Source organism: Eptatretus burgeri, chromosome 9 (assembly GCF_056783735.1).
Source record: "Eptatretus burgeri isolate ZD-2024b chromosome 9, Ebu_testis_v1, whole genome shotgun sequence".
Taxonomy (NCBI): Eukaryota; Metazoa; Chordata; class Myxini; order Myxiniformes; family Myxinidae; genus Eptatretus; species Eptatretus burgeri.
In genome coordinates, this window is record NC_140969.1 from 21,074,501 (window position 1) to 21,089,944 (window position 15,444).

The window sequence follows — 15,444 nt, forward strand, 5'->3', positions numbered from 1 at the left end:
GGGCAGGTTCGGTGTAACACCGAACCTGTCCACAGAAACAGTTGAAAGAGACCTGCAGTGCATCTTCAAGGTGTTCACTCGCATCTTTTTGCGACGTGGTGAGGTCCCAGGCCTGTAGCCAGGACTCAGTATAAAAGGGGGGCATATGAACTGGATGGGGGGGCACAATTATTATATTTAATATTTTTGATAACCCGGAATACTATTGTATTCATGCAGCATTGACACATCTATACTGAGGTTGCCGTCGCATACTAACCAAATTGATCTCAGCTAGATTTAATATGTTCTGATGTTTTTGGCCTAAAATTATTTGAATGCAGGAGAGCCGCAACAAACTGGCACATTCACAATGCAAATATTCAATGATTAGACAATTGGCACCAATTCAGGTGCACTTATACAAGGTGTTGTGAAGAATTGGCATTAGAAAATTAATATACCAGAGATACAATGACTAAACGGGGGAGGTTGGCACCAGAATCAGGCACTTTGAAATAAGATACAGTAGGCTATGACTTGCGATCACCACGTTAAACTATCAACAGCAAATACGACCAGCCTGAAGATACCACAAGGTCCGCATTTAAAGCAGTCAATTACACAGAGGAAAGGTTATCCACAAAGCACTAGATATGGGATATGCAAAGCACCAAACACAAAATTTAACTTAAACATCAGAAGTACAAAGCAGCCGACCACGGCGGGTGCTGACCACAACCACACTGCAACCACAACCACACACGCATCACCAGCAGTCACACACACAATCTGAACTCCTCGTATAGTTTTTATACCGCTGTACTTGCTGTCAGAAGAGCTGCAGGCGGTGCATCTCGGTGTGGAATCTTCTGAGGACCTTCTCCTTCCATTCATTCAGGCATTTACGTGTGAGGTCTCTCTCGAAGGCCAGCTGTACCAGTTGTGCCTTGTGTGCATGGCACATGGACCGTCGATGGTCAGTTGAGACATTCCTCAATGTTGAGAATGAGTTTTCACACATGGCAGTGGACGCACCAAGTGTTAGTCCAAGTCTCATAGCAGTCACTACACTTGGCATGGCTTCCAGCGTTTTGTGGTATGTTGAGAGGAGTTTTTGTGTTGTCCATCTCTCGTTTGGCTGCTTTTCTGTCTGTGAGCGAATAAACTGCTTTGCAACCACACACTCTGTTTCACTGATGGTTGACTTTGTTAATGTCATGATGTGCTGGAGCAAGTGGGGATCCAAAAACGTGCCATTTTCAGGATTCAAGGCAGCGAGTGAACGGGCGAGTTGTGTGTTGCGCTCACTGAAGCGCTGAGTGATCTCGCCAAGCACAGTGTCAATTGCGCTGTAAAAAAACCCTCTGCAGTTCCGTCTTGTCATTGTCGTTGTTTTGTCCTGTAGTCTTCAAAACTACAAACTGTTCCAAGTTCTTATGCATTGTGCTTGTCCGTTTTGGTGGTGCAGGTGTAGTTCCTTTGAAGTTCCTTTGTTCCTTTGAAGTTGCGTTCCTTTAAATGTTCCTTTGAAGTTGTGTGTTTGTGAAACCCCTTGCCTTTCTCAACGGCATGTTTCCAATTCCGGTCGCCTCGCACTGTGAAAGTAGAGTCCACTGGGTCACGTGCAGTGTTAAACTTCCTACATGAATAGCAGAATGCTGCATCTGTCTGCACACTGTATTCCAGCCATTCATTAGTCTGGTACCACGAGGACACAAAGAGCGACTCTTGTTCTGCAACAGATGGCCAGGGTACCGCTGTAGAACCACTTGATTCGGTCTCTCACTTCCAAGATCATCGGGAAGCGGCTTGACGGTCACACCCGACCCCGAGGCTGCCGCCAATCTTGGAAACTCGGCTGCCTGCGCTGGGGCTCCAGCCGCAGGGCCAACGTTGCTGGCTTGGCCAGGTTGGCCAGCTTCTGTCGGTATTTCATCGACATGATCATCTCCTCCTCCAACTCCTCCCACAACATGTCTTTCATCATCTTCTTCATTTTCGTCGCTTGCATTTTTTCCTTTTCTGAGCCATTTTCGTTTATCCATCATCCACGTCCTTTTCTCCTGCTGCGAGCATGTGCTCTGTCATTCGTTTCTCGCGACTCGCGTCACTAATCTCGCGACTCGCGACTCGCGAGATTTGTTGGTTGACGGTTTTATTTATTCAATGATCCATGCACCAAAAACAGGTTTTATCTGCATAATTTCCAATGTAAGCACGATTGCAAACACACATTGTGGTGAATTGAAGGTCGTGACGTGTGATCACATGTCGCGCGGCTCGCACACGGGATAGATAAAGCCAAGTCTCCGCACAGACGGGGTGATTGTCCCAGGGGCATTGTCATTTACGGCGGCGGTTCACTTGGTGCTCGTTGAATGGTGAGAATTGAGAGTATATCGGACTCCGTGCTTAAACTGATTTATTTTGCGGTGATTAATTGCACATGTATACATTGCTGCTTGTGTACTCCTCCAGTTTCCACGCACCTGTATTCCCTGATGTGCCCGTAGAAGCGGCTTCAATCAAATGGAATAAAGCCTACACTCTGAAGGTTCTTCTCTCGCTTTCATTTCAATTTATTCCATTTGGTTTTCTCGGCTCTCTCAACCAACGATGGACAAGATCTACAAACCAGAGAGGTTCGACGCTGACCCAAACGCGACTGACTCGGAAATGAAATGGTCGCATTGGTTCCGTTCCTTCTCACACTATCCGACCATCATCGAAGAGGGAGCCGACAAATTGGCCACCCTTGTGAATCATGTCTCGCCCAGTGTATTCAGGCTCTTCTCGGAGTGCGACACCTACGATGCAGCGATCGACGAGCTGCGGGCGCTCTATGTGAAGCGCAAGAACGAGGTATACATACGACATCTTCTCAACACACGCAAGCAAGCAGCTGGGGAGACCATCGATCAGTTGCTGCAAGCTCTGAGGCAGTTGGGAAAAGACTGCAGCTTCCGAGCCGTAACCGCCGAGGAACACCGAGATGAAGCGACCAGAGAAGCATTCATCCAAGGGCTCAGGTCAGCCCACATACGGCAAAGCTTACTGGAGAAAGCGCAACCCACTCTTGAAAAGGTAGCCGACCAGGCTCGAGCGATGGATACGGCTCAGCAGCAATCTGAGTCATTTGGGACACCGATGCTGCTAATGAACGCCGCTACGGTGGAAACTCAAGGAACCCCACAGGGCACCCCTGACACAGAGGATGGAGAAAAACCCGAGGAATCGGATACCCAGACCTCGTCAAACTCCTCAGCAACTACTTCGGATGGTAAATGCTTCTTTTGTGGGTACAAAAGCCACCTCCGCCACAAATTCCCCGCCAGAGATGCCACATGCATGAATTGTGACAAGAAAGGGCATTATGCCAGGGTATGTAAATCTACTCTAAGGAGAAATAAACCCACTTCTGCGGCTCTCTACTCACAAAAGAAACTAACTGCAGCCTCACCGGGGAATCTATCCAAGGCTATCATCAACGTACGAATTAACGGGCATATGGCTGAAGCTCTGATTGATACCGGTAGCTCTGAGAGTTTCGTCAACAGCTCACTAGCGAAGGGCAGGAAATGGAAGATCCACCCGACAGACAATACGGGATGCATGGCCGCCACATCACTACAGTCCCGTGTAACGAGGGTACTGCAATGTTGAATTGGATGTAAAAGGGTACACGCGTCGGGATGTAAGGGTACTGGTGCTTCATGATTTATGTGCAGACGTAATTCTGGGTCATAATGTCCTCAAGCAGCACACGAGCATCGAAATACCCTTTGGAGGAAGCAAACCTGGTCTAATTTTAAATGCTCTGACCACCGCAGAGGTAACGTCCCCCCTGCTGTTTGCTAACTTGTCGCCGGTCTGTAAACCGATAGCGATCAAATCGCGACGATATACCACTGCTGATATGAACTTCATCACTTCAGAGACCAAGCGATTACTGGAAGAAGGAATTATAGAACCGAGCGATTCGCCATGGCGCACACAGGTGTTGGTCACCGCCAATCAGAATCATAAGAAACGAATGGTTGTCGATTATTCCCAAACGGTCAATCGTTTCACCCAACTCGATGCCTACCCTTTGCCGCGCATAGACGAGATGGTCGAACGCGTGGCCAATTATAAAATATTCAGCACCATCGATTTGCGAAGCGCCTATCATCAAATTCCCATCCGAGAGGAAGACAAACCTTACACCGCGTTCCAGGCAGGTAGACGCCTCTACCAATTCAGGAGGATTCCGTTCGGTGTCACGAATGGAGTAGCTTGCTTCCAACGAGTTATGGACGACATCATCTCAGATGAAAACCTCAAACACACTTTTGTTTACGTGGACAATGTCACGGTGTGCGGTAAGGATCGGGGGGAACATGATATGAATCTGGACAGATTCTTGAGCATTGCTAGAAAATATAATCTGACCCTCAACTACGAGAAATGCGTATTCTCAGCAAGGTCAATTGACCTTCTCGGCTACACAATAGCCGACGGCACGATTAAGCCCGATCCTGAACGATTGCACCCACTTCGTGAGCTACCCCCACCTCAGGACCTGCAGACAATGCGCCGGGTGATAGGCATGTTCGCTTACTACGCGAGATGGATCTCCCAATACTCCGAGAAAATACATCCCCTAGTGCATTGCAAAAACTTCCCACCAGATGCCGCTGTTGTAAAAGCTTTCCACAGCCTCAAAGATGATATCAGTAATTCCGTGGTATTATCGATCGACAGCTCGGTGCCCTTCGTGGTGGAAACGGATGCTTCTGATCACGCGATAGCTGCGACGCTCAATCAGTCTGGGCGACCCATCGCGTTCTTCTCGAGAACTCTCTCTGGAAGCGAGCAGAGACACTCAGCAATAGAGAAGGAAGCATACGCTATTGTCGAAGCCCTACGTAAATGGAGACACTATTTACTGGGAAACCACGTCACGCTCGTCACGGACCAGCGATCCGTTGCATTCATGTTTGATGGGAAAAATAACGGGAAAATTAAGAATGAAAAAATTATGAGATGGCGGATAGACCTAGCTTGCTATAGTTACGACAGTTTACCGGCCCGGGAGGGAAAACCCTGCTGCAGATACCTTCTCTCGGGTCTACTGTTCGGCAACAATCAGTCGGGCTTTGCAAGACCTCCATGTGTCTCTTTGCCACCCAGGGGTAACCAGAATGGCACATTTCGTGCGCAGACAAAACCTTCCCTATTCTATCGAAGATATTAAATGAATGCTTCATGCCCTGTTTGTGCTGAACTAAAACCCAGATTCTATGGCGCGGCATCTGGCAGATTGATCAAGGCCACTTCTCCCTTCGAGAGACTAAACATTGACTTCAAAGGGCCCCTGCCGACCGAGACAGACAACAGATACATATTCACTGTTGTTGATGAATATTCAAGGTTCCCTTTCGCATTTCCGTGCTCGGATATGACCTCGGGCACTGTCGTGAAATGTCTCTCTGACCTCTTCGCTATGTTTGGGAAACCTTCGTACATACATTCAGACAGAGGGCCGTGTTTCATGTCGGCCGGGCTAAAACAGTTCCTATTAGAGCACGGCATAGCAACTAGTCGAACGACGGGTTACAACCCACAGGGTAATGGGCAGGTGGAACGGTATAACGGAGTCATTTGGAAAGCCGTAACTCTGGCGTTGAAATCAAGAGGACTGGGCCCCGGGCAATGGGAGGTTACCCTTCTCAACGCTCTGAATTCCATACGCTCTTTGCTCTGCACGTCCACCAATGCAACTCCTCACGAACGAATGTTTACTCACCAGCGACGTTATGTTGACGGCCAAACGGTGCCCAACTGGCTAACCCATCCCGGAATGGTGTTCATGAAACGCCCGGTACGACAAAGCAAGTATGAACCCATGGTGGAGGGGGTCGAACTCATCGATACTAATCCAGAGTATGCTCATGTCAGACTCCCGGATGGCAGGGAGACCACTGTGTCGGTTCGCCATTTGGCTCCCTCAGGTACTCCTCCCGCAGGTACACCACCATCTGGCACTCCTCCCTCTGACATCCCCTCCCCAGGTGTTCCCCCCCCCCCAGGAACTCCACCCAGGAACGGTGGCGACGGAGCTGCCGCGTTCCACCCGAGAGCGATCGAGGAGTCATCCCCGGCACGAGTCGAGGCTCACCAAGAGGATCGGAAGCCTCCCTCAAGTGAAACCGCCATTTACTCCCGGAGAGGTCGACGGATAAAACCCCCTCGCCGACTCGATCTGTAAAGGGGATTATCGGCATCCTCGATGCTCATGCTCCTATATGCTCATTATATCATATATCGATGCTCATTACCATGCTCCTACAACTCAAAATAATCCTCACTGCTTGGAATGTATGCTTCTGTAGTTTAAATAGTTCGCGTTGCTTGAAATGTATACTCCTGTAGCGCTGAAGTAATCATGGTGTGTTAGTTGGGCCTCTAGTTACATTTTAAAGACGGGGAGAATGTGGTGAATTGAAGGTCGTGACGTGTGATCACATGTCGCGCGGCTCGAGCACGGGATAGATAAAGCCAAGTCTCTGCGCGGACGGGGTGATTGTCCAAGGTGCATTGTCATTAACGGCGGCGGTTCACTTGGTGCTCGTTGAATGGTGAGAATTGAGAGTATATCGGACTCCGTGCTTATGCTGATTTATTTTGCGGTGATTAATTGCACATGTATACATTGCTGCTTGTGTACTTCTAGCTGCACCTGTATTCCCTGGTGTGCCTGTAGAAGCGGCTTCAATCAAATGGAATAAAGCCTACACTCTGAAGGTTCTTCTCTAGCTTTCATTTCACACATATTTTTTATTTTTATTGTAAAATTACTTTTGCAAGATGGAGGGTTGACGGGTTGTGAAGGTCACGTGGTGCACGTGCACTTCTTCTTTAATTATGTAAATTTATGTCTTTTTCCTTAATCATATTATCATATTATGACTATATTACATTTATATCTAACTTACAACCAATCAGGTAACCTGCTCAATAGGGTCTCCATTACTCCATATCGAATACGCTGATTGGCTATTCCTTAAAACTAAATGATCCACGATATATATAACCACCCACAACATCGACATTCGACACGAGGTCTTGGCTGCTGGCGTTAATGCTTGTGTTATTATCTTTTATCTTGTGGTCTTGGACTGTATTGTCTTGCCAATTGCTTTTGGAGATGCGCTGACAAGCGCACACTTATCTCTTGACTGTTATTCAAAGAAAGATATTAGTAAAGAACAGTTTATCCAAGAAGGCCTTATTATTCACCACACTGAACATCTGGAATAAGGGTTTTAGTTCACACAGGTGAACTCTTAAACAGCAACTTCACAGTGGGCGCTCGTCCTGAAACACTAAGTTGTTCACAGGGTGCAACAGGGCATAAATGGGTGGCGTACAAGTGGGGGGGCACCAGATGCGCCATGGGGGGCATTGCACCCAAATCCCCCCCCCCCTAGCGACGGGCCTGTGAGGTCCGAGTGAGCGACGTGGTGAGGTCCGAGTGAGCGACGTGGTAAGGTCCGAGTGAGCGACGTGGTGAGGTCCGAGTGAGCGATGTGGTGAGGTCCGAGTGAGCGACGTGGTGAGGTCCGAGTGAGCGACGTGGTGAGGTCCGAGTGAGCGACGTGGTGAGGTCCGAGTGAGCGACGTGGTGAGATCCGAGTGAGCGATGTGGTGAGGTCCGAGTGAGCGACGTGGTGAGGTCCGAGTGAGCGATGTGGGGAGGTCCGAGTGAGCGAAGTGGGGAGGTCCGAGTGAGCGAAGTGGGGAGGTCCGAGTGAGCGACGTGGGGAGGTCCGAGTGAGCGACGTGGTGAGGTCCGAGTGAGCGACGTGGTGAGGTCCGAGTGAGCGACGTGGTGAGGCCTGAGTGAGCGATGTGGTGAGGTTCGAGTGAGCGATGTGGGGAGGTTCGAGTGAGCGATGTCCGAGTGAGCGACGTGGTGAGGTCCAATTGAGCGACGTGGTGAGGCCCGAGTGAGCGATGTGGTGAGGTTCGAGTGAGCGACGTGGTGAGGTCCGAGTGAGCAACGTGGTGAGGTCCAAGTGAGCGATGTGGGGAGGTCCGAGTGAGCGACGTCAGAGTGAGCGACGTGGGGAGGTTCGAGTGAGCGACGTGGGGAGGTTCGAGTGAGCGACGTGGTGAGGTCCGAGTGAGCGATGTGAGGAGGTCCGAGTGAGCGATGTCAGAGTGAGCGACGTGAGGAGGTTCGAGTGAGCGATATCTGAGTTCGTGACCTGGTATTACATCTGCAGTTCAGTCACCTGCACTCCGTTCCTGTTCATTCACGAGCAATAAAAGTATAAAATAATATTATTAATTAAAGGAGTCGACGTAACACCATTATTTAAGAAAGGATCCAGAGAAGAATTGGGAAAGGATAGACCTGTTAGTTTGACTTTAGTTGTGGGGAAGGTGTTGGAGACATTAATTAAGGACCACATGAGGAACCATTTAAACAAATACAAACTAATTAAAGGTAGTCAGTATGGGTTTACCAAAGGTAGTTCCTGTTTAACAAATCTTTTAGAGTTCTATGAAACAGTGCCTGATTGGGTGGATGAGGGAAAGACAGTGGAGATAGTATATCTAGACTTTAAGAAGGTATTTGATGAGGTACCACATCGGACGTTGTGAGCTACATCGGACTGGAAGTTACAATTTAATCTGAGCAAGTGTAAGGTGTTGGGGATGGGTAAGAAAAATGAAAATAGAGATTACAGGATGAGAGGGGTAATTTTGGAGCATGTCACACAGGAGAAGGATCTGGGGGTGGTTATACGTATGGGAGGTAAGCAGGCAGCACAGTGCCAGGCAGCTAAATGTAAAGCAAATATGGTTTTAGGTTGTAATCGGAGGGGGATCATTTATAAATTAAAAGAGGTGGTGTTGACATTGTACAGTAATTTAGTGAGGGCCACATTTAGAATATTGTGTGCAGTTTTGGTCACCACAACTCAGGAAGGACATAGCTGCCATAGAGAGGGTTCAGCGCAGGGCTATGCAGGGCAGGGCCAAAGCTAGACTCAGGTATGAGGAGCGGCTGAAGGAGGCAGGGCTTTATACACTAGAAAGGAGGCAGTTACGAGGAGATATGATCAAGATTGTAAAGATAATGAAGAGTATAAACAAAATAAGTGCAGAAGAATTATTTAGCGGAATAGGCAGTGATAGGATCAAGGCCATAGCCTGAGAGTGAAGAGGAGAGTTGAGATGGTTGCAATGCAGGGGACTTTTACTCAATGAGTAGTTAATGCGTGGAATGGTCTTCCTGGAAAGGTCGTGGCAGCAGAAACAGTAGATAAATTTAAATTGGAATTAGATAGGTACCTCAAAGCATTGGACTTAGAGGAGTATAGGGTTATTGGCAGGACTTTTTAGTAGCTCGAATATGGATGGGTGATTATGTACATCTGCGTAGAGTCATGTCTGTGGAGGTATCGTATTGGGATAGTTAATGGTTGGTGTTGTGTATTTCTCACCCAAACCTGCCTTTGTCCATGCCCCCTCCCCCCCAGAATTTTTTTTAAAATTAATATAAATCTCCATTTTTCATTTAGCACCCTTGGGATATCCCTGAGGATGCCGCATGTTTCTCATCCCACTGCTCGCCGCATTCCACCAATGAAATTCATCATTTTGCTAGACATACTGTTGGACTACAACATTCCTGGGGATACATTCCTGAAAAATACCACGAATGTTGAATCTGCAAATTTTGGGGCATTGCTTCAATGGAAAAAAGGAGGATAGGTTCCCAGCGGTTCGTGATTCGTAAAGAAAAAGCAAAAATCCCGTGAAAAACCGTGAATACATCCGTGAAACTAGAAGGGCGCTCGGTAGAGTGTATACCTCCGCCCCATAATGCCTGATCCATGAGAACATATCCGGCCCAACATATTTTTGAAATACAGTATTATGTTATACACTACTATATCGTTTTTGAGCCCTATCTCTCAATGGTGAAGAATCACTTTATAAATTCTCGTCGTCGGATCCGAATCCGGATCTTCGCCAAAATCTAATCAGTTTGTCCTTGTCAGATACCAATCCTGCCCACAAAATTTAATCCGGGTCCATCCAAAACTTTTTGAGATATCCTGTACACAGACAAACAAACAAACAAACAAACAGACAGACAGAAAGGGGTGAAAACATAACCTCCTTCACCTTTGGTGGTGCAAGTAAAAAGGCAAATACATGAAGCAAACGCCCGCGAATGTAGAGGCAGACCAGAAAACGCGTGAATACACCTGCGATAATCCGCGAATACACTCGCAATAAAAAGGAAATACGTCAGAGAAAAACCGTGAAAACACGAAAAAAAAATATCACGAATATGTCCGAGAAAAATCAGGAAACCATGAAGATGCAAAGCATAGGGCCGCGGATGGAGAGGCAGGTCACATTTTATGAACCTCAAATACGCGATGTCCGCGAATAGCATTCAGGAACAGAACAATTATGGTTAACCATTTTGAAAATTCCACTCTTTCGTCTAAATACTGAAAATTATGTTTAAAAGACGACTTGAATCAAAGATTTTGCGTTCGGAATAGCAGGTTAAAAGTGCCCGGCCAGCCAAACCGAATCACTGTAAACACACACACCGCATGTGCAAAAGGCATCATTTAGCATTCATACGGCATTTTGAAAGTCTCCTATTTCGGTGATGACAGTCAAATGGATTTTTTATTGAAAATTAACAGCCTGGAAGAAACTGCTTTTTAAAGTAAATAACAAGAACAGTGTCATTTTGTCATATCAGACAATATATTGTGTGTTTGCTCTTCACATTCTTGAATGCCATCACTCAAAATCACTCAAGCAAGCACTCCATTCAAAACAGTTCATAAGGAATGGCTGGCTTGGCAAACGCGAGCTAGCTGCTTAGTAACTGAACACACCCCTGGTAATCCCATATGATCTCAATGGGACTCATCGCTGGACTCTGGGGAGACCATCATTATTACTTGGAGAGCACACCAGCTGCAACGTTCTTTAAATACTGTCTTACGATATTGGAATTGTGTGTTGGATCATTATCTTGTTGGAAAATGAATCCTCTTCTGATCAAAAAATTCTATTAGGAACTGCGTGGTGCTGCAGTATCTGCTTGTGCTTCTCTTTTGTTAGTATCCCAACGATTTTAACAAGTTTTTCAACACCAAAAGCTGAGACACAACACCAGAGAGGTACAGAACTTCCCATGTGTTTAACAGTAGGCTGCAAACAGTGTCGAAACATTTGCCAGGTCTTCAGCGTATGAACTGGCATCTCTTAGATCCAAAAAGTTGAAACTTCGACTCATCAAACCAGAGTACCTGATTCCATTGTTCAGTCACCCAATCTTGGTGTTGCCTTGCAAGTTTCAGTCGTTTCAGCTTATTTTGTGGTCTCAGCAGCGGTTCTTTGCTGCAACTCTGTCATGGAGACCAACTGCAATCACCCTTTTGCACACAGTGCTGGAGGAGATGTTAATGTTCAAGCCTGCTCTCATTTCATATGTCAGCTTCTGACTTGATTTTGTTCTATCATGTAAGCTGAGCAACTTCAAATTCTCACGTTGGGGTGTTCTTCGGGTCTTTCTGGCCTTTTCTTGTCTGGTACTGAGCCAGTTTCTTTCAGGGGTTGCAAAGTGTCCCTCACATTGGTAGGAGATTTTTTTTCATTTTTTCTGATACTTTTTTTCAGTGTGCCCTTTGTCTCACAGATTTGGATCTTCATGTGCTGTTCTGTTGAAAGTTGCTTCCTTGGCACAATTCTGAACCCACTCATAGACTTTCAAGCAAGGGAATATGCTGATGAAAACCAATTTCACATATTAACCAATTTGCGACTTTTATGTTTTTTGTTTTTTTTTGTAATTCACATTAATGTAACTGGTGTTGATTACTTCAATTAATTTATTATTATTATTATTTACTGTACAAAAATCCACAAACTGTTTCCTGTATATTTTCTTTGCAGTTAGTGCATATTACGGGCATACGATAATATAAGTATTGTACTGTTTCGCAAAAATGTAACTTTTGCACTAATTTATTTTATATACAGGAACTGAAAGATAACTGATTATAAATTGACTAACAGAAAGTTGGAATATTATCAAACTACATTGCACACGTCTAACTTCCCATAAATGTTTAATTAGGTATAGCACAACAAAAGAGAAAATAACTCAAACTTTTACCCAAACCTGTATGCTTACACATTGTAAGCAATAACGAACCGTGTTTCCCCATAGTCTCAAGTCGCTCACCTGCATTTGATTTTTCATTTATTTATATTTTAACTTAGGATGCTTTCCAATGGTTCTGTGATTTTTTTTCCCCGGTGTATCGGTGTCAATGTCCATCGGCACACAAAATTTCAGCTTTCTAAGTCACCCCGAAGGAACTGATCTGTAATATCAATCAGTGAGTCAGTGGTTAGAATAAGCTTTATATAATAGATGATGCATGCATAATGTCATATCTATTGTTACGGCTGTGGAAATTCACAAAACACCATAAAGGGTCCTTAGATCAGTTATGACGCTAAGTTTATGTGCAGATAGTTCCCCACCGTTGTTTAAAGGGAATTTGTGTAATTCATCGGGCTGCGACTCTTTGAGATAGCCGTTTTTCTGTTCTATCGTTATTTTGGACCGTCCGAAGACTTCAAACGAAGGCCCCGTGAAAGGCCTACAATGGCACGCGAGTTTTCCCGCCTTTTTTGCGGCGCCGGGGCTGACGGGAGAGGCTGCGAGAGCTCACTGGCGATTGGTGGATACGGGGTGTGAGGCGGCCGTGAGGAGGAAACGCCCCTTTTCGAGGAGCTTCTGGAAAGGGATACAGGAGAGGCGGAGCCAAAAAGGGGGTGGAGTGAAGGGGCGGACCCCTCGCTATATAGGGCGGACCGTGCACGGGCTCGGCCTCTCTCAAGCCTGGATCATCGTGTTGGATTCTTCCTCTCTCTCAGTCGACGTCACTCTCTCCCTTGGTCGCCAGGGTCGATGTCACTCTCTCTCTGGTCCATGAGCTCTCTCTGTCGGGGTCGAGTGCTCCTCTCTCTTGGTGGTCAGGGTCGAGCTCGCTCTGACTCTCTCTGTCGGAGTCGAGTGCTCCTCTCACTTGGTGGCCAGGGTCGAGCTCGCTCTGACTCTCTCTGTCGGAGTCGAGTGCTCCTCTCTCTTGGTGGCCAGGGTCGACGTCACTCTCTCTGTCGGGGTCGAGTGCTTCTCTCACTTGGTGGCCAGGGTCGAGCTCTCTCTCTCTCTCCCCCTCTCTCGGTCCTGCGCTCGTGGTCCGGCGAGCGACCTGTTGGTGGAGACGCGGACGGGAGGCGCAGCAGTACCGGCTGTCTGGTGGACCTGCGCATCCGGACGAGGGGTGCTGGAGAGGGTTCGCCGGCCGCGTGGGAGGCCGGAACCAGGCACGACCACGCTGACGGTCATGAGAGAGAGACTGGACGACCACTAAAGGGAGGTCTTTTCTTTTCTTTGTGTGTGTGTGTGGGTGGTGCTGTGTCCGACAAGTAAATCTGTGTAAGTGCCTGTACATTGCTCGTAGTCGGTGGTATTGCTTTCATTGCTTCCTTGCCTGTATCCGTGTTTCATTTCGATTTGCTTCGCTTGTAAATACGTGCATGATTCCTTGCTTGTGTTGTGTGTGTAATATGTGCTTGCTATAATAAATGTCCTTGTGTGAAATGTATCCCGTTCGTCGTCTCTTTCCCCAGTGAAAGTGCCATCTTGAATCGCGGAATAAATTAGTAGTGGGTTTTGAACACCCGGGTAAAGAAGAGAATCTGATCCGTCGAGATCAGCGATAACACCGCTCGGTTATCACTGTAGTATGGAACAGACCACTTAAGCGGTTCGTGTCCAAGGCCGACCTGCGGCGAGGTACGATCGCCCGGTCGACCACTCGCGCAGGTACTTAGGTAGGTCGAATTTGGCGAGCAACCCTATCCTGCGCGGGTGGGCAATTGGCACGATCGTGGTGAGGTTAAACCCCCTCCTGTGACTGGCTCCTAGCGGTAGTTCCAGGAGGGTCACGACTGAATTGTCTGTCCGGTGGGCAACGCGTTTGCGATTGGAGTCACGCAATCGCTCGCACGCCTGGCGGGCCAGAATTCGTAACACTGTATTAGTCTGTGGATGACTAATGTTCTGCTCTTTTAAACATAATTGAATGATGGACTTTTTAAGCGGTGAGCAATGCATGGTAAGATTTTTGTAAATCAAAACATGGCAGAGAATCTTTCGAAGAAGACTCCAAGTAGCTGTACGACTCTCAGACTAGACGAGTCTAGAAACAAACCCTGCTGTAGAAAGGTGATAATGTTTGATTGCGGAATCAAGGTGGTCGAACTTTCAAAACAATTAGGCATTTTGAAATCATTATCCATGAACATCTTGGCATGTCAACGGTTTCTGTGAGATGGGTACCTTGAAACCTCAGCATGCAAGATGGTCAGCAGACAGTCGAGTCCAGTAAAGAGTTGTTGGAACTCTTAGTTTCTGATCCAGTGGAAGTTTTTGCCACGTTGGGTTGCTGGTAATTATACGGATTCACAACTGTGGCCCGGAGACCAAAACAATCCATTCTGTCAAAAAAAAAAAACATTTAATCTCCACCCCACAAAGATGTTCCTCAACCAGTCATCAGCCAGCAAGATAATGGCATATTCTGGGATTCCAAATGGATGCTAGCTGATCAAGAACCTGCCACACAAAACTACGATCCCTGTTAAATAATATGCTCACTTGCTGGCCTGGCTGGGCGAAGCCACCCGTAGAAAATGTAGGGATATTTTGATACACGATATTCTGATGTTGAATGACAATGTTCTCGTTCACAATGCTAAGGTTGTGTCGGACAACATGTATCAGTGCGGTTTTGAAGAGATGAATCATCCACCTGACAGCTCTGATTGACTTGTTTGTTCTGACATTATGAAGTCAGATGTACATGGTAAATGGTTTCATGAAAGGCAGGCTGCAGCCTCTTCTCTCTCTTCAGACTTAAAAAAAAATCACAAGCTGGTCAAACACTTGGAATATATGTCTCTGTCTCTGTCTCTGTCTCTGTCTCTGTCTCTGTCTCTGTCTCTGTCTCTGTCTCTGTCTCTGTCTCTGTCTCTGTCTCTCTACAATCTTCTTGAAGAAATTCAGTCACTCAAACTCCAAAACCAGTTTGGGCATCCTTTTAGCATCCTCCATCATGCAGAGTCCTTCCTTGGCACAACTGAACTCTTATCCAGCTACAAAACCTTTATTTGCAGCTTGATGGAGTACTGCTCTCCTCTCTGGGCGAGCGCTCCCGCCTCACACCTTGGAAACCAACTGTTGGCATTCCCCCCCTTCTGTTTCTCCTCTTCCTTTTGTTATGTTGCATTCTGATCCATTTTGTGTTCCAGTTCTTCCATGAGCCTTGACTATGTATATGGAAAAAAAGATGA

The 15,444-nt window shown here is 46.8% G+C and overlaps 1 protein-coding gene across 3 annotated transcripts in view; it reads right to left on the reverse strand.

Moving 5' to 3' along the window:
• AASS (aminoadipate-semialdehyde synthase) overlaps nucleotides 1-15,444 on the reverse strand; it is a 162,699-nt gene that overhangs the window by 145,304 nt on the left and 1,951 nt on the right. Inside the window, exon 1 of one of the 3 annotated variants that reach the window (XM_085894300.1) lies at nucleotides 14,432-14,462. The exons of 1 other annotated variant lie outside the window; for it this stretch is intronic. In XM_085894300.1, the coding sequence (XP_085750426.1) occupies nucleotides 14,432-14,447 (16 nt within the window). In that variant the 5' untranslated portion in view covers nucleotides 14,448-14,462. Of the gene's footprint in view, nucleotides 1-805; nucleotides 888-14,431; nucleotides 14,463-15,444 lie in introns of those variants that run through there. One more of the 3 variants, XM_085894299.1, reaches the window with a different exon arrangement.